At 36.4% G+C, this 26,862-nt stretch overlaps 1 protein-coding gene across 10 annotated transcripts in view; it reads right to left on the reverse strand.

The window, feature by feature from the left end:
* Positions 1-26,862, reverse strand: part of PPHLN1 (periphilin 1) — a 145,842-nt gene that overhangs the window by 69,610 nt on the left and 49,370 nt on the right. For 8 of the 10 annotated variants that reach the window (XM_025930148.2, XM_025930146.2, XM_086713627.1 and 5 more), the window contains 4 exons: positions 16,879-17,090; positions 6,669-6,725; positions 3,901-3,980; positions 1,172-1,291 (listed from right to left, as the gene is read on the reverse strand). In XM_025930148.2, coding sequence (XP_025785933.1) covers positions 1,172-1,291; positions 3,901-3,980; positions 6,669-6,725; positions 16,879-17,090 — 469 coding nt within the window. The remainder of the gene's footprint in view (positions 1-1,171; positions 1,292-3,900; positions 3,981-6,668; positions 6,726-16,878; positions 17,091-26,862) is intronic. The other 2 variants (XM_086713631.1, XM_086713629.1) reach the window with 1 other exon arrangement.

Below are 26,862 nucleotides of genomic sequence, written 5' to 3' on the forward strand. Positions count from 1 at the left end.
CCAGATGTCAGGCTCTGAGCTGGGCATGGAACCTGCTTATGATTCTCTCTCTCCCTCTGCCTCTGCCTCTCCCCTGCACACTCTCATGCATGCATTCTCTCACTCAAAAAAAAAAAAAAAAAAAAAAAGACACATAAATATCTACTTTAATAGGTACAATAACAAGGAAACCTTGACCTACTTAAGAACAATTGATATCTAAATGACAAATCAGCATTTTAAAAATGAAAGGCTTTATTTGTGTAAGCACTGATAGAGTCTATACTGGTTTGTACTTTCTATGAGCAGTGTACATTATTACTCTGGAAACAATGTTTGTAGGTATACAAAGATTTATGTAGGTATATGAGTTTTATATCAAATTCCATTGCTTGATCCATTTTATCAAAGAACTTTCTAATAAGGGTATCTTAAAATTTATTGAAAAGCCAGAAATTTTCAAATCTATGTAATTGGTCATGGTACAGAGATTTTTATATTTTCTGCATATCATGCCAAAATAATCTTAGACCAACATTTGAATTGAAAAGCTTAATTTTGCCAATGAAACATCTACATTTCCCTATTAGAGAGGTTACAAGTTATACAGAGAAGTTTGAGTTCATTTTCAAATATTTTAATGCAAAGATTCATGAATAGTATTCTTTGGACCCAAAAATGCTCTCATCTTTTGGTACTCAAAACTCACCAAAGGTCATAGGTAACCCAACAATGAATAATTCCATTTCTTGAGATATTTATGAGATAATTTGCAGAGAAATAGCATGTAATATAAATACAGTCCAAGATCTAAGGTCTAAACAGATTTTTGCTCTGAATTCACTGGTTATGACTAGTGGCTTAGCATGATTTCGAGAGATACTTTTAACAAAATAAATAAATAAATAAATAAAAATAAAAGAAGCTTATATATAATGCATTCTCCTTATATTCCATATTTATACTATTTTCTCACTTCTAAACTACCAGAGAAATTCAGGTATAGTACAATTACTGAACACAGAGTCATTCATAATCATACTATTACTGTGTGGTACACGTTAATAATTCATGAGTATGTTTTCCCCATATGTGTTTTGCAGAACTAGAACAAACCAAATATTTCCCACCCATAATTTAAAATCCAGACAAAACTCTTTATGTGAAACCTAAAGGGGACATTATGCCTTACCTCATACTCAGAAATTTCAGGTAAGTTACTCTCATCTGCCTTTTCCAGCTTTTCAGCAGCCCACTTGCTTGCAGCCTCAGCAAGTTCCTTTTCGGTTAGCCGACTGGGTTTGTCTAACACCTAATAAAAACAGAAGCACAGTTCTATTACAATCCTCAAAAGCATTTAAACTTCAAATAAAATACATCAAGAAGTACATCCCACTTAACTTATAATTATGTAAGCCTCCAAATGTATATAGAGAACAAGTACATCTTTTATTTGCTTTTTCAAAAATATTCAACATAGAATTTCTCTAAGTAGCAATTCCTTTTGGACATACGGAATAGACCTGACTTCTAATTTCATTTACATAGAGCTTTAAAAATTCATTTTAAAGAACAAAAAAAATTAATATACTAATAGTATTTGAAATATACAGGACATCATACTGATTTAAATTTTGTATCTTTATTATATTCAATGAAATAAATAATGCCAAAATGTCATCAAGGTGAATTCCTAATTAATGCAGTAGAAAAGTCAGACATGCTATTTTCATAATTTATAATAATTTACATAAATCATACTCTTTACACAAAATTTATACACTTAAATTTCATTTTTTGATATTTCCACTGCTTCCCTTCTTCAACCATATACAATATTAAACAATGTATGGAATTTAGAGTTACAGGATTTGAATGCCAGCTTCATCACTTGCTAGATAAATGATTTTATATGCATAATTAATGACACTGCAAAGCCTTGGTTTCCACATTTACAAAACAGGTATAATTAATATTCAGTTTTACAAAGTAGTTGTGAGAATCAAGAGAAGTAACAGACCTGAGAGTACCTATCACTAGTGCTTCGTACTTCAGTTTTTTCTTTGTTTGTTTCCATATTCACTGTTACAAATCAGTTATAGTAAAACATTTGAAGAAGATCAATCAGTTCATGAGGTCAATATAAAAATGAAGAAAATAAATCGTTTTTTTCTGGATCACCTGATTCCCACAATACTGTTTACAGGCCTATGCTACAGACTAAGATATAAAAATTCTAAGCTAAAGGGGCACCTGGGTGGCTCAGTGGGTTAAGCATCCGACTCTTCAACTTTTTTCATCACTGTTTTACAGTTTTCAGTGTAAAGGTATTTCACCTCCTTGGCTAAATTTATTCCTAAGTACTTTATTATTTTTGATGCTACTGTAAATGGGACTATTTTCTTTCTTTTTTTTTTTTTAACATTTATTTATTTTTAATAGACAGAAAGAGACAGAGGATAAGCAGGGGAGGAGCAGAAAGAGAGGGAGACACAGAATCTGAGGTAGGCTCCAGGCTCTGAGCTGTCAGCACAGAGCCCTACGTGGGGCTCAAACTCACGAATCGCGAGATCATGACCTAGGCCAAACTCGGGCGCTTAACTGACTGAGCCACCCAGGTGCTCTGGGAATATTTTCTTATCTTCTCTTTTTTATAGTTTATAACTGGTGTATAGAAATGCAACTTTTGCATATTGATTTTGTATCCTGCAACTTTACCGAATTTATGTATTAGTTCTAACAGCTTTTTGGTGGAGTCTTTAAGAGTTTTCCATATATAATGTCACCTGCAAAACAAAAAAAGTCTTACTTCTCCCTTCCCAATTTGGATGTTTTTTAATATCTTTTTCTTACCTAACTGTTATGGGTAGGATTTCCAGTCATATGTTGATTAGAAGTGGCAATAGTGGGCCAATTGTCTTGTTCTTGATCTCAAGGAAAAGCTTTCAGCTTTTCACCACAGAGTATGATGTTCGCTCTGGCTTGCGATATCAGGCCTTTATTATGTTGAGGTTCTATTCCTCTATACCCAGTTTGTTCAGAGGTTTTATCATGAATGGATGTTGAATTTTGTCAAATGCTATTTTTTTGCATTTATTGAGATGATCATATATTTTATACTGCATTTTGCTGATGCAATATATCACACTGCTTGATTTGTGGGTAATTCATCATCCTTGTATCCCTGGAATAAATCCCATATGATCATGGTGTATGCTACTTTTAATGTGCTGTTGAATTTGGTTTGGCAGTATTTTGGTTGAAGATTTCCACATGTACATTCTCAGAGATACTGGCCTATAATTTTCTTTTCTCGTACTGTTCTTGTCTGGTTTTGGTAGAAAGGTAATGCTGGCCTCAAAATGAGCCTAGAAGTATTACCTCCTCTTCTATTTTTTAGAAGAGTTTGGGAAGGATTAGTATTCTTGAAATGTTTCAAAGAACCAGTGAAATAATTTGAGAAAATTATTTAACTTCTGAGCCTTTTCTATAAAATGGATCTAACTACTTATACCATGGGATTTCTGTATGCATACAAAAAATATATATTAAAATATAACTAGAATCAAGTAGTTATACAATAAATGTTAGGTCTCTGCCTTACTCATGTCTCCCAAAATAAAAGCACAGTCCCATCAAATATGCCCTATGTGAATATTCATCCCCATCTTGTTATGGTCAATATGCGCAATGGCTGAAGTACCAATTTTAGCATAATCTGTGGAAAAAAAGTCTTTGAGAAAACTGCTCATTTATTTTGATAGCTACCTTCAAGTTGTGGTTACTTAAGATTCAAATATTTAAATGCAGCAAATTATCCTCATTAGGTTTGACAGTAAAGAATAAAAGCACCTGTACCAGACAGTCCATCTCGTTTACTTTGTAATTCCTCTTTAAACTGATTTTTAAAATATAACAAACCTTTGATGAAGGAACTGCTGAAGAACTTGAGGGTGAAGTGTCTCTTGATGTTTTTAAAGACTGAACAGGTCTCTCTTTACCTGTTTAAGAAAACATAAAATGCAATTTTCTAGCTCATTTGTTTTCAATTAGAGTGACTTTGTAATTGAATAAATGAGAGGGGGTGTCATAAATTCATTTTAGTAGTGAAGTCTTCATTACATTATTAAGTTAAATCTGTTAATACCTAAGTCCACCTATCTCTTCCAGGGCTGTGCACCATAAGAAATTTCAAATAACCTAGAACCAATGGACATCATATTTGGCAATTCAGGCCATATCAAGGCCAGTTAGCCAACACAGAACCACTGAGAAGACCTCCAGAATGGCAAAAGACTAAAACTCATAAATGCTTCCTCCTCCAAGTTCCTAAAAGCTAACTTTTATCACAATAAAAATTCAAGAGTAGTTATTATATAAATACCACAAAGAGAACTAGCTAATTAAATGACAGCTCAAAGCAAGGGGTATGTAGGGAAATATAGCAGATATTTCCTGAAATGTTTAGTTTAAAAAATGAAAACTAGAAAAATTATAATATGGAGCACCAATCCAATGCCTGGTATGAATGAGTACCCAAATATTTGTTAAGTGGTTAAAAATAAATCTGTGTGAGATAATCATTACCCTTTATCTTCAGTCACTATAGACACTAATGTAGTGCTATATATATATATCATCATTTTTATAGAAACTGAAGCCAGAAACTAGATTTAAACAATATTACTTTAGTCAGTTCAACAACACAGAAAATTGTTTTAGTTAAATATAATCATAAAAATAATGATGAGCTGTTACTGATACAAAAACATTTCATTAAACTATTTGTATGTGTCAAATATAATATAAATTTTCTGCTCTACATTGCTAAGAAAACTGACAAAATTAAACTGCAGAGAAAAGGAGAAGGTGCCACTAAGTTTGGAGTGACATGGAAGCTGGTCAAGATTAGACAGTGGGTTAGGGCCAAGAAAGCAGTCAAGAGCAAAAGCAAAGACAAAACGACCTTGAAACTGAGGCAAAGCCAGCTTCAGTCACAAAGCCTCTTAAGCTCTTCCTGCCATGGTCAAGATTGCTAAGTAAGAGCCTAAAGGCTCAAGGGCAATAGTGAATAACATCTCTTTCCAATGTCCTACAGACCTGGAAAGCCTTTCACTGCAGGCACTTCTCTCACCTCCCCAGGGACATCTGGTAATTTTTTACTGTCACCAGTGGTAGAGTGCCATTGGCACACAGTAAGTAGAGGCTGGGGAGGTTGCCAGAACACCCTACAAATGCACAAAACAACATCTCCCAACAAAGAATTATCCAGCCTCAAATGTCAACAGTGCCAAGGATGAGAATGCCTGCTCTAGGCACAGTATTCTACCTCTGAGACTCCAACAGTCTTATAAAAGACATTAATCCTAGAATCTTTTAACTTGTGATGTTAAGAGGCTTTCACAATAAAATCATTTCAAAAATTCTTGTAGACCTTAAAAACCAAAAAATACCAACCATTCCTACATCCCAAAATGATTAAGAACACGGTTTATTTAGTCATTTTCTACTGTATTTCCATTGCATATGGCAAATTCCACATCATATTGTGACAGTGTCGGTCTATTCCACTGCACCAAAAGCTCCAAGTATCATAGCTTATTTCTGAATAGCCAGGGCCTACCTCGTTCAAGTCCTTTAAGAAAACAGTAAGTCAAAAATTAGGTGAAAAGATAAATTATTTTTCTACCCTTAGGATACAGTGACCTCCCCATTCTATTAAGATAAGCAATTCCTTGAAAGAAGTTGAGGGCTTGACCAATCAGCAAAGCAAACTATGCTAACTAAAGGCGTATTTACAGGCTCTCAATTCTGACACAAAGCTAGACATGGAACAAGCAGCTGTTAATCTCTTACTCAGCAAAATCTGACAAACACGAAATCAGCACTGCAGGTATGTCAATTACAGTACCAAATGTAGTCTTAGGATCCTCCCAGATTATAGCTGCATTAAGGGCTAATTTAAGCAGATTTCAACGAATTTCAGTGTGCAGAAGCAAAGAATATTGAAGGGTAGAGCAAGTGGTAGATCATATCTCCACATCTACTCATATATACCTGTTGCATGAAGGGCAGGGACAGGCAAGAAGCAAAGAATAAAGAAAAAGGATGCTACAACAGAAAGAACACAGAAAAGGTAAAAAGAAATTCTCTGATCCTCCTGTTATCAGGTCCTATGTGTCAATGGTTTGTTTATTCTACAGATCTCCATCTCCTTTGAGGTGGTACTCCTGACCAGGAATGGCTAGCCCAGACAACCAACTCACATATTCCCTCCATATCCTACCACCTATATCTATTACTATTAAATTCTGGGGGCACCTGGGTGGCTCAGTTAAGTGTCCGACTTTAGCTCAGGTCATGATCTCATAGTTTGTGAGAACCCCATGTCGGGCTCTGTGCTCACAGCTCAGCGCCTGGTGAGCTCAGAGCCTAGAACCTGCTTCAGATTCTGTTTCTCCCTCTCTCTCTGTCCCTCCCCTGCTCACGTCTATGTGGGGTGTGTGTGTGTGTGTGTGTGTGTGTGTGTGTGTGTCTCAAAAATAAATAAACATTAAAAAACATTTTAATTCTGGTTCCAACTAAAGACTAATGGAGCAGTTATACACTTTTCCCATTTCTGTAACCTCTTTCAATTCAAGTCCCCCACCCCTTCACAATCCCAAATCAAAATCTAGCTCAAAACTCACCTCTTTCTGGATTTCCTTCATTCTGCCGTTTGTAGGAGGCACCAGCACGGATGGACTCTAGGGAAAGGTGGGCAAGGAGGAATTAACACCAGCACCTCTGTGCCCAGGAGGGACAAGAGAAGAACCCAGAAGTAGGAGTGATGAGAACAGGAACTTCTGAGTATTTGCTGGTGACCCTAAACCCTTTCTTTTCTACCCTGCCTTCAAATTGGGCTGCCTGAGCAACAGCCACTGAAGAGTAAGAACAAACAGGAGAAAATTTCTGTTTTTAAGATCAGAAGCTAACTGGGTATAATAACAAAGTGTTAAGATTAGGCTAACCAAGGATAGCATGAGCAGAAAAGAATGAGAAAAGGGTTATATGATAAGACACCTAAAGCTGAAGACAAGGATCAGGTCTTACTCATCACTGTAAGCACCTATTCTAATCATCATAAAGTTGGCAAAGGATTGGTTAAAAATGACACACACACACACACACGCGCGCGCGCACACACACACACACACACACACACACACACACACTCAAGAGAGAAAGATGAATCACCACTAGGAATTAAAAAGAATACTGGCAAAGTTTTCATGGTGTATCATATCAGTTACCTGGGCTTACAGTAACTATCTGCAAAGGTCATTCTGACTTACTGTCAAAAGTAGCCCATTACTAAATCTTGCTACTTCTTTTCATACAAAATTTCTCATATATGGATTTTCTTTATAAACAAATCCACAACTACTGTCTTGCTAGAACCCCTAACTGCCCTATATTTACAATCTTGTAAATATTTTGTTAGCTTCCTTACCCACACATCGCTTAGTGATGCAGACATAATTAAGTTTAAATAGCATAAATATGCTAATAAGAGCTCCCAGGTATCTTTCCAATAAGATGCAAACTCCTTAACATTACAAAATTTTCTAGTACAGATCTCAAATCGCCACTTTAATTTTTTTCTGAGAATTGTTTTGGTACAGTTAGCACTTTGCATTAAAAAAATATTTTAAGGGGCTGCCTGGATGGCCCAGTCAGCTGAGTGTCAAGACTCTTGATTTCAGCTCAGGTCATGATCTCAGTTTGTGAGTACAAGCCACGCACTTGCGCTCTGCACTGACAGTGTCGAGCCTGCCTGGGATTCTCTCTCCCTCTTTTTGCCCTGCACACGTGTGGTCTCTCATTCTCTCTCAAAATAAATAAACTTCAAAAATATATTTTAAGAAATATGCCAACATTTGCCGTCCTACTTCTGCAAGAATGTTGTTAAAAGATGCAATATCCTCTCCCTGTGTTAACTGATCTGTCATCAGGACAATTTTTGTTCCTCCTCAGCAGGTGATCTGTTGGTTTTTTTTTTCTAAAGTACACTGTGAACACTATTACTGAACAGTTCTTTGTTTTAGCTAAATCCTTATTCAACTACAACTGTTCAGCACCTTCACAGTGGCATTTACTCTGACTTTTATTGTCACATGTTTCTCCTATAGAATATTCTTCACCAATTTACTGAATCCTTTTTTGTTATGTGTTTATTTTATTAACTTGCTTCAAATTCTTTGTAGATCAAGAGATGAGAACACTGACAATTTACAAGACGTGTGTGGAGTCTAGGGATGGCTCATATTAGCTGATAATCGTGGTTTGTCCACATCTCTTCCAAACTCCAAGTTCAGTGACTCCTCATCGGTAGCCTGAGATGGTAGTATTCACTCCATGGCAAGTACCACAAATCACGTGCTGTTCCCCTGGAGAGTCAGTCTATCAACACACTACAGCTGCTGTGTTTATTGATTTATTGATTTTGATACCAAATTTCAGAGACACTGTAGTAATCACATTTAACTACAGATTCCTATCCATAAAAAAAAGCTTGGGCTGTTTAATAATAGCCTAACAGACCAATAAAATCACCCAGCTGAACCCAGCTCAAACTGCAGATTCATAAATAAGTGCTTGTATTAACCCACTAAGTTTTACACAGTTTTGTTTTTTAACACAAGAGATAATGGAAAAAACCCTATTGTGCTCACACTCTTCATCTTAAGAGTTTTCAATGATCTGTTTATATTAAAACTAAAGTGTTCTCCTCTTGTATTCTATTATAGTATTTTAATGATTTAAAAACAAGTTTTTCTTGAGTCACCTGGTGGACTCAGTAGAGCATAGGACTCTTCATCTTGGGGTTGTGGGTTTGAGCCCCAAATTGGGCACAGATTACTTAAAAAAAAAAACAAAAAACAAAAAACAAATAAGGGCACCTGGTGGCTCAGTAGGTTAAGCAACCAACTTAGGCTCAGGTTATGTTATCGCAGTTCGTGAATTCCAGCCCTGCGTCAGGCCCTGTATTGATGGCTGGAGCCTGGAGCTTGCTTTGGATTCCGTGTCTCCCTGTCTGCCCCTCCCCTGCTCGCTCGCTCTCTCTCTCTCTCTCTCTCTCTCAAAAGTAAACATTAAAAATGAATAAATAAATTTCAAAAAACTAAAAAATAAAACAAGTTTTTCTTAATATATTGCCATTTGGTTTTCATGCCTTTGTACTTCATTGTTTGTCCTCCTACATATTACTAACTACATATTTCTCTTTCTTCTCTGTTGGTTATTATTTCCTAAATGTGAGTATTCCTCCTAACTTCATTTTTGCTTGCTACTCTTACATGGCTCCAACCAACACTATGAATACAAATGTCTCTTAAATCCACTTCTTTCACTCATACCTTTATACTTCTAACTAATAGGATGCTACTCCTCAGCTATTTAGCCTTTACTTCAAATTTACCTCACAGGTGATCTTACTAAGCAGACCCTAACTCCCTGCTTGAGAGCAGGGCAAAAAGATTCAACACTTTTGCTGTAACATGCTAAATAAAGTGAACTCCAAATTAGGATAGAAGAAAGAAACTAGAAAGGACAATTCTGAAGGTGACAATATGAAAGTCGAAATCCAAGTCAATGCACTGGTAAGTAAAAGAATAAATGAGGAGGAAGAAGATGAAGAGGAACATTGTTTCCACAGATGAGGTAAAAAGTTCTTCCCACTGAGAAGCAACTTAATGTTTCAACAAACATTTAAAAGCATTATAAGATTTAACAATATTTGGTGACTCTTTGAATAGAATAGCTGATATGAACATCAACAATATCTGATGACTCCTTGAACAAAATAAAACTTCAGACATGTACCTTCTTCTGGAAAGTGATGATGAAAAGAACTAGACTCCTCCAAGCCTACCAACTATTATTAATTATTGATAACCCATGTAAGAACAAAGGACACTGCTAGGAAAAAATATTAAAATCATCATTAGAGAGGATAAAGTTAGGGACCATGTCTTAAAACCTTTTAATTCTTGGTACGATGCCTAACATACAGGAGGAAAACAGGTACTTCTGCATGAAAGTCTTATCAGTAAACAAACTTCACAGAACAGGTAGGACATTCACATCTCCTTTGGCAGCTGAAGCTGTGAAAGAGAAATGAAGATATGAACAAATGAAGATGTGGTGGCTACACAGATACTAAGGAAAGGATTTATTTTCTGGATCATGGATAACGACATGAAAATTTGGGGCTCTTGGTTGGGAAGAACATGATTTCCCAGAGACCCTATTGGTCAAGAAGGTATGAAAGAGAAAATGGAAAGGACACAAGAGAAATGGTCTTGTGATACAGACACCAAATAAAAATGACAGAAAAAAAGAAACTAGATAAAGGGGTAGAGAAAGCTTATGCCACCTCTGCTTCCCCAAAACAATCATCTCTAAGAGGTTAGAGATGTAACAAGTAAAGGTAGATTAACTATGAATATTTGGAAGTGAACTTCTGAACAGAGCTCTCCTTTTAATACATCAGCTAAAACCACATGGGCTTGCTTTTAAAAATATAAATAAAACATTATACTAACTGTACATATTCTGAATATATGCTGACAAAATGTATTAAGTCCCTAAACAGAGATGTTATAAATGCCTACAGATATGGAAACATCATTAATTGATTACTGTTTTTAGAATCTCAATCATTGTGATGCCAGAAAAGTTATACCTGTATTCCTAGGATTCACCCAGGAAACTCATAGCCAAAGCTCTCGTGAGTAATCAACAGATTCTCAATCAAGAACAATATATTGTACAATCAAATTTAACACCACAATAATACATTGGATCAAAGTCCAAGATCTTCTAAGAAAATACTAAAGTATAGTTCAGGATCTCCTAATATGATACAACACTCATCCGAATAATCCTTCTCCACTTCCTTCCTTCTACCAACTTCTACTCACTCTTCAGACATTACCTAAAATGTCTATTCCTATGGAATGTCTGGTTTGTCCCCCTCACCAGATTGTAAACTCAGAGAGCAAAGACTGGATCCCTCTTGCTTGGCAAACCATTTATGTGAAATATATCGTTGATGAATACAAGACTGTATGAGTACTGAACACAAATACAGTCACCTTCAAACCAAAAAATGCTATGATACTCAGCTGCCAAGAGAATGGGTTTGTCCTCCCTATTACCTAAAATATACATGCTCTGATTTCTATTACCATCACCACTCTAAACCTGCACCAAAGAAGCCTTCTTTTTAAATGTAGAATTAAACCTTTAAATTTATTGGCATTTCGGTAATAATCCAAAGAGTCATGTCGACTTCCAAATATATTCACAGCCAAAGGTCTTAAGACATGTCTCTTTTCCCATTACACTGAAGTTTAATAATGGAGTCTACCTTCCAAATACACTCTTCTCAAAATAGTATTTTTAATTCTTGTACATTTTCAGTCATCTTAGAAGATGTAAATCTTGTACGTTTTCAGTCATGCTTAGAAGTAAGCACAGAAGTCTTAGAAGAAGACATCTAAGTCATCTTAGAAGCAAATGCCTGCAAAAAGGATTAAACACTGATGAATGACAGTCTTTAAAATGATATTCTAGGGGCACCTGGCTGGCTCAGTCGGTTAGGTGTCTGACTCTTGATTTCGGCTCAGGTCATGACCTCACGATTTGTGTGTTTGAGCCCTGCGTCGGGCTCTGTGCTGATAGTGCTGAGACTGCATGGGATTTTCTCTCTCACTCTCTGTCTGCCCCTCCCCTGCTTGTGTGCGCACATCTCTCTCTCTCAAAATAAATAAATTTTAATTAAAATAAAATAAAAAATACAATAAAATACAATACAATAAAATAAAATAAAATAAATCTATTCTTAATAACAGCTGCTGATCTCAAGAAAATAAAGGGATACTGGGCCCAAAGTCAGAGCTACAGAAAAAAGATATATCCCAACAAAAATAATAAGCTTGCAAATCTTCCACAGTAATGGAATTTTAAAAATTTTACCAAAATGTCAAACAGCCTAATTAATGTATAAGCATCAGTGGTAAATCTGAATAATCCATAGGCAAAGGTTTAGGACAAATTAACAAAGATGTAGTTTCTATGTATTTAAATAATCATCCCTAGGGGCGCCTGGGTGGCGCAGTCGGTTAAGCGTCCGACTTCAGCCAGGTCACGATCTCGCGGTCTGTGAGTTCGAGCCCCGCGTCGGGCTCTGGGCTGATGGCTCAGAGCCTGGAGCCTGTTTCCGATTCTGTGTCTCCCTCTCTCTCTGCCCCTCCCCCGTTCATGCTCTGTCTCTCTCTGTCCCAAAAATAATAAATAAACGTTAAAAATAAATAAATAAATAAATAAATAAATAAATAAATAATCATCCCTAGAGCCACAATGGATTTACAAAGCAAAACAAGGTAATTTTTATGTCCCTTTTTGGGATAGAGGAAATTCATTCTAACTTAAGAGTTTCAAGAAAGCACCTGATAAAGTCTTCCATGAAATCCTCAAGAGAAAAGGAAGATAAGAGGATCACAACTAGTTAAAAATAATGCAGAAAAATGGTTGAAGTCCACAGACAGAGGTCTCTAGAGGTTTCTAAATTTGGCTATCTGCCAGTCAACATAATTATTAATGACTAATAAAAAACCCAAAGCATATTTCCTTTGTCGATGAAACTGCTATTTTTATCTGCTGCAAATATACAGAATCACTGAGATTTTAAGATCCCTATAGAAGAAAATAATAAGCTAAAGTTAATGATATGAAATTTAGCATTCCTAGATTTCTTTTAATGTATAAACTACATGAAAAAAAAAGTACAGGCTGGAGGGCATTTTGTTAAATAGTAATATATGTGAAGATGGCTTAGGTTTCAATTGCCTACAGTCTCAATAAGGGCCAGTAATACAGTCCAGTTGACAAAGTAAAAGTTCACTTCTGGCATCACAACTTAAAAGGAACAGAAAGAAAATTAGGAAAGCAAAGTTCTGAAAACATGTCAAATAAAAGCTGAAGGAACTAAATATACTTGAACCTGTGGGGGAAAAAAAAAACCAAGAAGATTATGATCGTATTCTTCAGATACATGAAATGTTACAACATAAAAAAAGAAGAAACATTTTTATGGCTCTAAGACAAATAACTAGTATTGCATAGAGGTTACAAGACAAGCTTTAATTGTATCATAAAAAATGAACTATACAAAGATGGAAGTACTGGACTGTGATATAGTAAATTTATCACAGGAAGTATTTTAACAAAGAACGAGGACAGGAAACTGTCCTGAGTGATTTCTGGTATCACCTATTAATGTTAAATAATTATCCTCAACAAAAGAGTAAGATAGGAAAATAATGAGATTCAACTGAGAAAGAGGAGGAAAAAAGGAAATAAATATCTGAGAGTTGACAAATGGGGAAATATTTGGTTGGATTAAAAGGAATAAAAATAATAAACTTCAAATAAAAATATACAGGATACATATACAACAATTTTAACTGGAATAGCATCATAATGAACAAAGGGAAAGGCAATGAGGTTAACTAGGACAACCTACACTTAGCATATAAATATGGACAACAAAAACGAACAAAAAATAATATTATAGTAACAGGTATGAACAGGTAAACCCAATTAAGTTATAGGCAGAAAATTCTTATATATAAAGCACAGAATGAAAATAACATTTTGATTTAGGAGGATAATTACTCTACAAAGCAGTGCAAGGTTTACAGGTTTAACTCAAAAGGCTATAGAAGAAATTTAATCAAATACATATGTAGACATGTATATGTGAGTGTAAGCACAAAATGGGAAATAAGTAGTTAAGATAAAAAAGTAGTGAAAACCACTCTGTGACTTATAATTAATCATATAAGAGATACACTAAATGCACAGAAGAATCAGGAAGAATTAGTCTTTAAATGGTTACCATGGCCAAACTACTAGTGATTATTAAATTAAAATTACTCTGAAAAGTATGAACAAAAAGCAAAAAATTAAACTTAGCAAAATGACGGCATTAGGAAAGTAAGAAAATTGTTTTTACCTGTTATTTGTAGAAACATTTAAAATTTTTGCCCAAATTTTAACTTACATTAAAAAACTAAATTAACACATTGTTGTTAATTAACCCAATTTAAACGATAATTTAAGGACCCTGTTTCGCAGTCCTTTTTTGAAGAACAGCAAGGTGCCATCACTATCTGTGACATTTAGATTCAAAGCAAGAATTGGTATCAGAAGTGTGTAACATAACAGTTACTTTTTCTATTTAATGTTTAAAATAAGTTCTCCATTAACTTTTTGCAAGATGATTTTATGTAACTATTCTGAAAACTATTTACATGAAAGGAGTATAGAAAAACATTTCAATAGCTCAGCCCAAAGTGTTACAACCCAAGTAACTTGTAAAGAGAGTTTTCCCAGAACAAACATTTTTCTTGATTAAAGAACTTAACTTTTGAAGCTAAATGACTTAATAATATAAACATGAAGGCATACCAAAGTCATATGTTCTATTTCACTCAATTTGCACCATATTTTAGTTTCCCAGCTTTCTCTGTTATCTATTCATCACTCCAGATAGTAAAACAATTTGACCACAAAGGATGGGGAAAAGTATACGGAGACCCTAAGACAGGAGTATCACATGTGGCTTCCCTACAATTTCATCTCAAGATTTTAAAGTTTTGGCTACCAACTACCAGGCGGAAAGCTGACATAAAATTCCTCCCTAAAAATATGTTTTAGAGGAGAATTGGAAAAAGACAAATTCACTAATAATTAGGTTCACTACAAGCTGTCAAGAATCTTAAGCTTCCATTTTACTCATGTTTTGTTCAAAAGCCTTCATAATCAGTTTCCAAAGATACTTTCCTCCTCTTAATCATTATATTTGTATTTAAGTCAGACACATCAAAAAAAAATACATCTTCTCAGAAGGTGTCTGGCTAATATTTACATCTGTGCATATGAGTGTACTTTAGAACTCAGACGTTATTTATCCTCTTGAAAGGGGAGAGGGTGGGAAAGAGGGAAGTAAAACAAAGGAGAAAATACCAAACTCTAGAGCCTGAACTCCACAGAAAAGCTTTCAGTTACCTGGAACTATATGTTTATTTTAAGCAAGTGGGCATATGTAAGTTACAATGTTTGTTATAAATCCTTCAAATGACATTCTTACCTCCTGTATGACCATTCATATACATGTATCCAAAAATATTTTTTTTTTGGAAGCCCCACTCTACTTAGCTCTGAAATCAGTAAAAAATTGATAAATTTTCGTTAAATAAAGGAATCCAGCAACAGCTACAATGGAGACAATCTAATGATTTGAAGTAACCTTCTCTCAGTCCGAACATGTAGGAAGCAAATGCTGTTAAACTAAAACTCTTATACTTTGGAAGAACATTTAATAGGAAGGAAGTTAAAAAGTAAAGAAAAAGAGAGGTGCCTGGGTGGCTCAGTAGGTTGAGCATCCAACTCTTGATTTCAGCTCAGGTCATTATCTCACAGTTTGTGGGTTTGAGCCCCACATCAGGCTCCATGCTGATAGTAGGGAGCCTGCTTGGGATTATCTCTCTCTCTCCCTTCCCTGCTCATTCTCTCTCTCTCAAAAAATAAATAAGTGAAACTTAAAAAAAAAGGTAAAGAAAAAGAAATATCCTTGACTTTTCTGGTGTCTGTATCTTGGCTTGTAATTCTCCCCACCTAGAAGATACTTTTACTTGTAGAAATCTGAAATAAAAGATGAGCCCAAATGTCGTTTCCTCCATGATGTGTTCTTCTAACCCCCAGAGTGAGAATCTCTCTCACCTTGACCTGCTCATGCCAGGTTAACTCATTTATGACATATCAATTCTTATATCAAAGTTATATTTTAGGGGTGTCTGGGTGGCTCAGTTGGTTATGTTCAACTCTTGATTTTGGCTCAGGTCATGATCTCACAGTTTGTGGGTTTGAGCCCTGCGTTGGCCTCCACATTGACAGTACACAGCTTCTTGGGATTCTCTTTCTCCCTTTCTCTCTGCCCCACCCCCCACTCATGCACTCTCTGTCTCTCAAAGAAATAAAAAATTAAAAAAAAATTATCTTGTATCTGTTATATTTACATATTGATAAAATTGTTGTTAGTTAAGGGGAAAATACCTAAATATATTCCAGTCCCTGGTGACGGGGATATCCTTCTATCTAACACAGTGCCTTGCATTTAGCAGGCAGGAGGAAGTGTTTGTAAATGAGCTCAATTGCAGGCAGTGGAGTCCAGAAAGATAAAACAGATTATCTAAAAAAGTTGCTTCATTTATTTATTCCAATACATACTGAGCAACTCAGCCAGAATGCCATGCTATGATTGCACAGAATGCCATGCATGTCTAGGTACTCCAAATAAAACAAACAAACAAACAAACAAATTGGAGGTTGGAAAAAAAAAAAAATGAACCTAAGGTAGGATTTAGCTCTAGCATCTATAAATAAGGCTACACCTTGTATTTAGGGGAAACCACTGAGATTTTTCATGAAAAATATACTAATCAGATATATAGAGACAGATATCTTCTACTGACAGAAGACTGAAGAGAATGGACTAATACAGGAACTAGCAGAAAATATAAGAGTGTGTAACTTTCCAACATGATTACAAACACACATCTTCTGTGTTGAAGAATTAGAAGTAAAATGTCAATGTGGACCACAACTTGAAACGGTTCCAAAAAAATCTGTGTGGTATTTATTATACTATTCTTTCAACTTTTCTAGAAGTTTCAAAATTTTCAAAATAAAAGGCTAAAAAAATTTCTCTCTTAGCAATACCTATAAGGCAATCTGAATCAATACTTCCTCATTAGTGGAGATTGTAAAAGAAGTCTTAAAAATACATACTTCTATGTTGAGATTGATGCAAAGAGTACGTTTTGCTTCTTTCTGGAGAGTAGCTTCTACTACTGACGCTGGAGCCAGACCTGCTGTGTGGAGAATCCTTTCGACCTACAGGCGATTCTCTGAAAAAAGGAGGGTCTCTTTTATGAGGAGATCGGTCTCTTGCATAATGGGAAGGGTAGAAACTTTTTCTTCTAAAGCCGTCTCTCACGTCCCTTTGGGGAAAGAAAAAGTGAATTATATCCTGTAAGTTATATATACACAATACAAATGGCAAAAGCTCTGATTACAAGCTGCTCTTTACTGTAATCTTGGTTCCCCACGCCCCCCCCTTTTTTTAATCACCACTGAACTTCTAATGTCAGTCCACAAAATGAAATTTTATTGGTGAAATGTGATTTAGAATGCTACGTTTCTTCAGTTTGGGGTAGAACCAAGTAGTTAAGGGCAAAAGTTACTTTAATCTAAGCAAACACATTTTAAACTGTGAAAAACACAGTCCTATAGTCTCTACTTCCGTTTGCCATTAGCAATATTCCACAGAGCTACCACATTCTCAGTGACATCTAGAGAATGCCAAAGATTTCCCAAGTGAGACATTTAATGGACTATGATCCTCTGCTATAGTCTATACTACTGGTTTTTTAATTGCTATGATTTTGCTTCCCTCGTGCCAGTTGGCAATGTCTACAGACATTTTTGTTGTCACAGCTGGAGAGGAGGGGTTGCCACTTGTGAGTAGGGACCAGAGATGCTCTAAAATCCTACAATGCCCAGGACAGGTCTCGTATGTACACATACACACACACAACAACAACAACAAACTATCTGACCCATGACGTTAGTAATACCAAGGTTGAGAAACCCTGGTATATACCTATTAAGTCCTTGTTCTCTTGAGCTTGCATCCTTAGTGTACAGATTGTTGCTTACCTCTAAACACCAGCTTTTAATAACTCACCTCTACTTTTACAAATTGAATTTCCTTATTAAGCAATATAATCAATTCAAAGCAGAAATTAAGTCTGAGTTCTAAAACTTTAGAAAACAAAACCAACTTTAAAATATCAAAGCAAATCAAAATTACTAAAACTATCAAGACCTGGGCCTCTATTTAAACGAACACCCGGAGTCAAACAGGTTTTAATTGAAGATTTAGCAAGTATACTTCCATATGAAAATTAAGGAACACTGCATTTCAGACAGAAGAATGCTGAGAGATAAACCACTGGCCTGTAATTTCAAATGCTCAGAAAATAATTTCAGGGGGTGCCTGGGTGGCTCAGTCAGTTAAGTGTCCAACTTTTTATTTCAGCTCAGGTCATGATCTTACGGGTTTTGAGATCAAGCCCCACATCACTGTCATTGTGGAGCCTTCTTGGTATTATCTCTCTCTCCTCTCTCTGCTCTTCCCCCTGCTTGTACACACACTCTCTCTCTCACTCTCTCTCTCTCAAAATAAATAAACATACACTTAAAAAAACGAAAATAATTTCAGTATATTGGTCAGCAGTCCCTAATATTTAAGTTGTCATTGGCAGATTAATACCCAATACATATTGTCCTTACAGGTACAATTAAGTTTCCTGGACCAAAGTAGAAAATAACTAAAACTCATTCATGATAAATGAACTGACAAAATACTACTGCCAAAATAAAGAATTCAAGAAATTCTAATACGTTCAAGTTGAGTTACCAAAACAACAGGAGCCATAGCAACATCACTGAGAACCAAGTGACTACATATGCATTACACACATCTTAGGAACTGTACTAGGTGCTGGGGACCCAATGGTGAACCAAATGCATGGAGTCCCTCCCTCATCATGGAACTCTCAGGCTAGAAGGAGAGGCTGATATTAAACAAATAAACATAGGGGGCAGGGCACCTGTGTGGCTCAGTTGCTAAGCACTGATCTCAGTGTTGTGAGTTCAAGCCCCATGCTGGGCGTGAAGCCTACTTAAAAAAATAAACAAATAGGAGTGACTGGGTTGCTCAGTTGGTTAAGCATCTGACTTCAGCTCAGGCATAATCTCGTGGTTCCTGATTTTGAGCCTGGTGTCAGGCTCTGTGCTGACAGCTTAGAGCCTAGAGCCTAATTCGGATTCTGTGTCTCCCTCTCTCTCTGCCCGTCCCCTGCTCACGCTCTGTCTTCGCTCTCAAAAAAATAAATAAAAACATTTTTAAAAATTTAAAAATAAATAAATAAAACATGTGAATGCAGTCAAGAGTATAGGCAGGGAGACTAATTAGGAGCTTACTCAGGCAGACAAAAGACAGTGGTAGCTTAGATAAGGTCAGAACAGGGGACTACTTTAACACAAACAAGAATGTATCTTTGTAGACTCAATAGAACATGGTGAATGTCTGACTAATGAGAATAAGAGATGGGGGTTGCCAAGATGATTCCCAGAATCCTGGCATGATGGATTACTGAAATGAAAAAAACAGATTTGAGAAACTGGGGTGGGGTAGGAGATCCACATTTAGCCTTGAATATTTTAAGCTTGAGATGCTCATGTAACATCTTAGTAAGCAGTTGCCTACCAATGACATACCAATGTCGAGATTAGAAGAACCTTTTTGGCTATAACTATAAATTTTTCTATAAATAGATTATTATGTAATTTTTTCTATTTAAAGCCTTGGGTAGGACCTAGAATCTAGGACTAGATTAAGGGAACACTTAGGACTAGGAAATTACTACATTGGGAGAGAAATGGGCTATCTGAGAATGAAAGAGAATAGCCACAGAAACATGAGGGAAACTGGTAAGTTACTAAGGAAGCCAAGGAAAGCCTACTCCAAGGAGGAGAAAAAAGGTTTCCTACACTGAAATTAGAGTTCTTATTGATAACTTATCTAGGGTGTGAAGATACAGGCTCATATGCAGAGGAAAGAGTGCCTACTTTTCTCCAGCAGGAGGCAGGGTAAGGGAGTAGGCAAAAGGCTGAACTACAGTTTCCTAATCCTGACACCAGATGGCGGTAAAATCACAACAGCATAGTTCAGAACCACCAGCGTGGCCTGGGGTGACTGAATATCCTTGGGGTAAGTACATGTTAGATTTTTAATATCTCAGAGCAAAGTCTCACCTCCCCTTCACATCAAGCCCTCATATTTCCCATCATATTTAGCAAAAACCTCACAACAGGCATTATCTACTGTAAGTATCCTCTTTGACAAAGTGATAATGCTAGCCAAGTCCTTTATTCATGTTATTTTGTATGTATATACATTTTTTCATATTTCTATCTCTTTTATCTCTATATCCCAGTATATGTAAAGCACTATGGGGAATTACCCTGGTTCTAAAGAAGCTTAGTATGTTATGGGGGGTGGGGGATGGGGACTAAATGTTCCAGAACTGGTATTGTAATTCAGAAGAGAAATGTGTATTACATGGAAAACTCATCTGGAGGATCTTTAAGGAAAGATGAACACTGCTGAACAGATATATAATCAAGCCACAGGTGTAATAGCTATATTTAAAAAGAGAAACAGGTAAAACTAATTTTAGCAATATTTTTATTTAAGCCAGTATATCTAAAATATTATTAACATATATTCAAGATTTTAAAACTTAGTGAGACATTTTACATTCTCTTTTTCATCTAACATCTTGAAAATCCAGTACATATTATATACTAACAGATTAGATTATCTCAGTCAGAACTAGCCATATTGCAACTGGGACATTTGGCTACTGGCTGCCATACTAGATAGCACAGATTTAGATGGTAGGGAAAGTATTCCACACTTCAAGAAAAAGAGAAGGATTAAAGGGTATTATTGTGAATGAAAATAGAAGTAATCAGAAAAGCAAAAACGAAAAGTATTGACTACAAAGCAAAGGAACAGAAATTTTAAAGGGTAAAGGAGAATTAATATAAAGTACTGCATAGACTGGCAGAGATCTCTACATTTAAGACCTTGGAGTCACGTGACCAGTGAATGGGTTGTCCAATAAAACTTTGGAAACCAAAGCAGATTTTAAGAAATAAGTATTTTCATAAATGGCTTTTAGGATGTTTAAGTACGTTCTTTCTATCCCAACTGTCTCAAGGGTTTTTATTCACAAAGGATGCTGAATTTTGTCAAATGCTTTTTCTGCATCAATTGACAGGATCATATGGTTCTTATCTTTTATTAATGTAATGTATCACATTCATTGATTTGCAAATATTGAACCAGCCCTGCAGCCCAGGAATGAATCGCACATGATCATGGTGAATAATTCTTTTCATATGCTGTTGAATTTGATTTGCTAGTATCTTGTTGAGAATTTTTGCATCCATATTCATCAGGGATATTGGCCTGTAGTTCTTTTTTGCTGGGTCTCTGTCTGTTTTGGGAATCAAAGTGTAATGTTGGCTCACAGAATGAGTCTGGAAGTTCTCCTTCCCCCCCCCTTTTTTTTTTTTTGAAAAAACTATAGAAAGCTTATGAAGGAAATTGAAGAAGATACAAAGAAATGGAAAAACATTCCGTGCTTATGGATCGGAAGAATAAATATTGTTAAAATGTCAATACTACCCAAAGCAATCTATGCATTCAATGCAATCCCAATCAAAATTGCACCAGCATTCTTCTCAAAGCTAGGACAAGCAATCCTAAAATTTGTATGGAACCACAAAAGACCCCGAATAGCCAACGTAATTTTGAAGAAGAAAACCAAAGCGGGAGGCATCACAATCTCAGACTTTAGCCTCTACTACAAAGCTGTAATCATCAAGACAGCATGGTATTGGCACAAAAACAGACACATAGACCAATGGAATAGAATACAGACTCCAGAATTGGACCCACAAATGTATGGCCAACTAATCTTGACAAAGCAAGAAAGAATATCCAATGGAAAAAAGACAGTGTCTTTAACAAATGGTGCTGGGAGAACTGGACAGCAACATGCAGAAGAATGAAACTAGACCACTTTCTTACACCATTCACAAAAATAAAATCAAAATGGATAAAGGACCTGAATGTGAGGCAGGAAACCATCAAAGCCCTAGAGGAGAAAGCAGGAAAAAAAACTCTCTGACCCCAGCCGCAGCAATTTCTTACTTGACACATCTCTAAAGGCAAGGGAATTAAAAGCAAAAATGAAATATTGGGACCTCATCAAGATAAAAAGCTTCTGCACTGCAAAGGAAACAATCAACAAAACTAAAAAGCAACAGATGGAATGGGAAAAGATATTTGCAAATGACATATCGGATAAAGGGCTAGTATCCAAAATCTATAAAGAACTCACCAAACTCCACACCCGAAAAACAAATAATCCAGTGAAGAAATGGGCAGAAGACACGAATAGACACTTTTCTAAAGAAGACATCCAGATGGCCAACAGGCACATGAAAAGATGCTCAACATCATTCCTCATCAGGGAAATACAAATCAAAACCACACTCAGATACCACTTTATGCCAGTCAGAGTGGCAAAAATGAACAAATCAGGGGACTATAGATGCTGGCGAGGATGTGGAGAAATGGGAACCCTCCTGCACTGCTGGTGGGAATGCAAACTGGTGCAGCTGCTCTGGAAACAGTGTGGAGGTTCCTCAAAAAATTAAAAATAGATCTACCCTATGACCTAGCAATAGCACTACTGGGAATTTATCCGAAGGATACAGAAGTGCTGATGCATAGGGGCACTTATACCCCAATGTTTTTAGCAGCACTTTCAACAGTAGCCAAATTATGGAAAGAGCCTAAACGTCCATCGAACTGACGAATGGATAAAGAAGATGTGGTTTATATATACAATGGAATACTACTTGGCAATGAGAAAGAATGAAATCTGGCCATTTGTAGCAACGTGGATGGAACTGGAGAGTGTTATGCTAAGTGAAATAAGTCAGGCAGAGAAAGACAGATACCATATATTTTCATTCATATGTGGATTCTGAGAAACTCAAGAGAGGACCAGGGGGGAGGGGGAGGGGGAAAAATAGTTACAAACAGAGAGGGAGGGAGGCAAACCACAAGAGACTCTTAAATACAGAGAACAAACTGAGGATGGATGGGGAGCAGGGTGGGGAAGAGGAAAAAATGGATGACGGGCATTGAGGAGGGCACTTGTTGGGATGAGCACTGGATGTTGTATGGAAACCAATTTGACAATACATTTCGTAAGAAAAAAATCAATATAAAAAAAAGAAGAAAAGAAATCAAGATATATATACTAAAGGAGTTAAGCCATTAGTTTTCTTCCAAAAGTTTGGCAGAGGAAGGAAGAGAGAAATGGAACAATATTTTGAGGGAAAGGGATTATTTGATCATATCTGGAGGGTGAAGGAAAAGGTCAATTTACTGTAGGAGAAACTTTTAAACTAAGATGCAAAATATTAACTGATAAAGAGCCAAAAATCAACAGGAGAAAATGAGACAAAGGAACAAGGTAAAAGAGAATGGCACTGAAGGAAAAAAGAACATGAAAAAGGTAAAGAGAAAAATGTTCATTTCAAGAAGAGAAAACATGAGAAATCCCTCTTTAGAAGGCCTTTACCTGAGTAAAGTAATCATAGAAATCATCAATAGAAAGTAAAGAAATCAAGAATGTGAATGGAAACTTGAGGCAGAGTAGAAGAGGGCGGGGTAAGTATGATTTAGAGCAGTGTTCCTGAAAATGCAGGTTCAAAGACATGGCTCAGTATTACCTAGGAAAGTGACAGAAATGCAAATTCAGGGGCATCAAACCACACCTAACGAATCAGAATCTCTGAGGGCATGACCCAGTATACTTGGGCTTTACCAAGGCTCCGCAGCTGATCCTGATGCACATAAAACTGATAAAGACTGAATTACAGAACTTCACTAACATATATAAGCACGTTACTCCTAAGTCGAAAGCAGAAATTCAGAGCTCATGATAAAGGCAGAACAAGTCCCAGTGATGACTGTAGCATCTGACCATACCTGTGGATACCTAAAGAGTTGAAAAACAAAAGAAAGAACTGCTATTAAAATTATCATCAAATCAGGAAGGAGAGGGACAGAGAAGACTGTGAGCCAGAAATTATAATCATCAAGGAGGAAAAAATGGGGTCCTGGAAATTACCAAAGAGTACAAAGGTGGGAAGAATGTGGAATAAATGGGGACATTCCAAGATGACACTGGAACAGTGGCTTGTCGGAGGTAATAAGAAGTATGCAAGAACTCAACTCATGAATCAAGGAATTAGGAGGCAAGTGGGTTGTGAGAGAAGTTAGGTTCTGGTTATAGCAAAGGGATGGAAAGAATGATAGAAAATATATCCACTCTATTTTGAAATGAAAAGACAAAGTCTTTGCCCCAAGCTTATATTCTAATGGAGAAAACAGCCTATAAATATAAAACATTTCTGAGTGACTCATAATATAAAGTGGATGCGAGGCAGGCTCTTTTAGTTAATATGGTCAGGGAGGACCATTCTGAGAAGGTGGTATGTGAGCAGAGATATAATAAAAGAAATGGAACTTCACAAAGAACAAGTTGTGAAGAGATGTGATTTATGTTTATAGTGATTAGACTAACTGCTCTGTAAAAGCATCATATGTTGATGTGAAGGGCATAATGATGAGTCAGAGGGTTTTCTGAGAGTTTACAGAATTATAACCCTGCACCAAAGTTTCAAATACTAGCCTTATCTACAGGGATTTACAGAAGCATCACCTAGTAGAGAAAGGGGGTTAAGACCTATTAAAGCCTTCGTGAACTAGCCGTCCAAGTACTGAAAGACCCTTCTAAAGTCATTATTATCTTTATGACATTAAGCAAGTTACTTAACTCTTTATGCCTTAATTTCCTCATCTATAAAAGTAGGGATAATATTACCTACCTCACAGAGTTGTTACAAGGAGTAAATGAGATAACATATGTAAAGTGCTTAGAAAAGAGCCTGATACATAGCACGCAACAGATATTAGCCATTTCTTTTTTTTTTAATGTTTATCTTCAGAGAGAGAGAGAGAGAGAGAGAGAGACACAGCATGCAGTCGGGAGGGGCAATGGGGAGGGGGGCATAGACAGAGGATCCAAAGCAGGCTCCTACACTGACAGCAGTAAGCCTGATGAGGGGATGAGGGGATTGAACTCACGAGGTGTGTGATCATGACCTGAGCAGAACTCAGACGCTCAACCAACCGAGCTACCCATGCACCCCAGATGTTAGCTATTTCTGACAGTATTACCCTACTATGATTTCCATCAAATCAATAAAGGTTTGCAACAAAAAAATAGCTAAATGTCAACCAGTATAACTGCTTGATAGCTTTATCCTTCAGAAAAACAAAACTATGGAATCTTCCATATTAGGAGTTTAAAACCTACTCATAATAATAAAACCTCTGGAACAACACTTCAACTTGATTTCCCAAGGAATTTCCTTTACCGAGGATGAACTGTAGATAATTCAATGTCAAGAACTTCAGTTATGGAATTCAGAGAGTACACACAGATGAAGCACATACAAAATAAAAAGTAGGCAAAAAGACCACTCACTAAACTGGGGGGTGGGGGGGGGGGGTCAACAAAAATTTGCTGTAAAGAGCCAAAGACTTTGTGGGCAATATGGTCTCCATCCACAACTCTTCAACATTCTACTGTAGCACAGCAATAGCCATAAACAATATGTAAACAAACATGTCTGGCTGTGTTCCAATAAAATTTACCAGAAAAGACAGTTGGTCGGATTTGGCCCATGGGCTGTAGTTTGCTGATCCCTGACCTCAACAATTACATACCTCCTGACTGTTTTCAAACAAAGAATAAAGAGGTTATTTACAGCTTCATATTCCTCACAGAATACAAAGAAATGTATTGGGATATTTTTTTTGACCCCAGCCCTTGCCAGTATCTTAAAATTTTGCACTTTAGAAGTTATATTTTGGAAAGCAATTACACCATGATAGAAGAATATGTTTTAGCTGACTTACACCTTCTTTTTTACCAGAGACCTGACTTCATAATAAAAAGCCCTTCTCAAAATATGTTCCAAAAAATACTAACCCACGAGATGTTGGTGTTTTTGATCTCACCACAAAATCCAAAGAGGGGTTCTATGGGTAAATAACTTTGGGAAAAACTAAGTTTAATAAAATTAAACATATTTATTTACAGTGGTACTTCTCAGAACATACCATACAGGCAGATACAGATTCAAAAGTTAGTTCATCTGCTTATACATGGCCTTTTGCCTTTAATTTACTTAAACCTCTCTGAGCTTCATTTTCCTTACTTCTCTGAACACAGCAACTTTGCAATGAATGGTATCTATTATTATAGTTTTAGGTTTTCGTTGTTTTGTTGCAGTGATCTCATTTTTAACCTTCCCCAAACACATGGATCCTCAAGTTTTAAAACATTTTACCTTAACTCTGAGACAATTTAGGGAGAAGAACAATTGATTCCCTTCTTGTAACACATATCATGATAAATTCAGGCTGGTTAAAAAGCTAAATGTTTGCAAGGAAGGGACAGAAGAGAAAGACCTCTCATGAGAAAAAATACTAATTATAAGTCTATAGGAAACAAATCATTCTGTATCAAAATAGCAGGTTTTAAATTACATGCTAAAAAGGGCTCTAAAGCTGGGGCACCTGGGTGGCTCAGTTGGTTAAGCATCCGACTTCGGCTCAGGTCATGATTTCAAGGTTCATGGGTTCAAGCCCTGTGTCGGGCTCTGTGCTGACAGCTCAGAGCCTGGAACCTTCTTGATTCCATATCTCCCTCTCTCATCCCCTCCCCCACTTGTGCTCTGTCTCTCTCAAAAAAATAAACATTTATTTATTTATTTATAATTAATGTTTATTTTTTGAGACAGAGAGAGAGAGAGACAGAGCATGAATGGGGGAGGGTCAGAGAGAGGGAGACACAGAATCCGAAGCAGGCTCCAGGCTCCGAGCTGTCAGCACAGAGCCCGACATGGGGCTCAAACTCATGGACCGTGAGATCATGATCTGAGCAGAAGTTGGATACTTAACCCACTGAGCCACCCAGGCACCCC

The sequence above is a fragment of the Puma concolor genome, chromosome B4 (genome assembly GCF_028749965.1).
Source record: "Puma concolor isolate L17-30 chromosome B4, mPumCon1.1.hap2, whole genome shotgun sequence".
Taxonomy (NCBI): domain Eukaryota; kingdom Metazoa; phylum Chordata; class Mammalia; order Carnivora; family Felidae; genus Puma; species Puma concolor.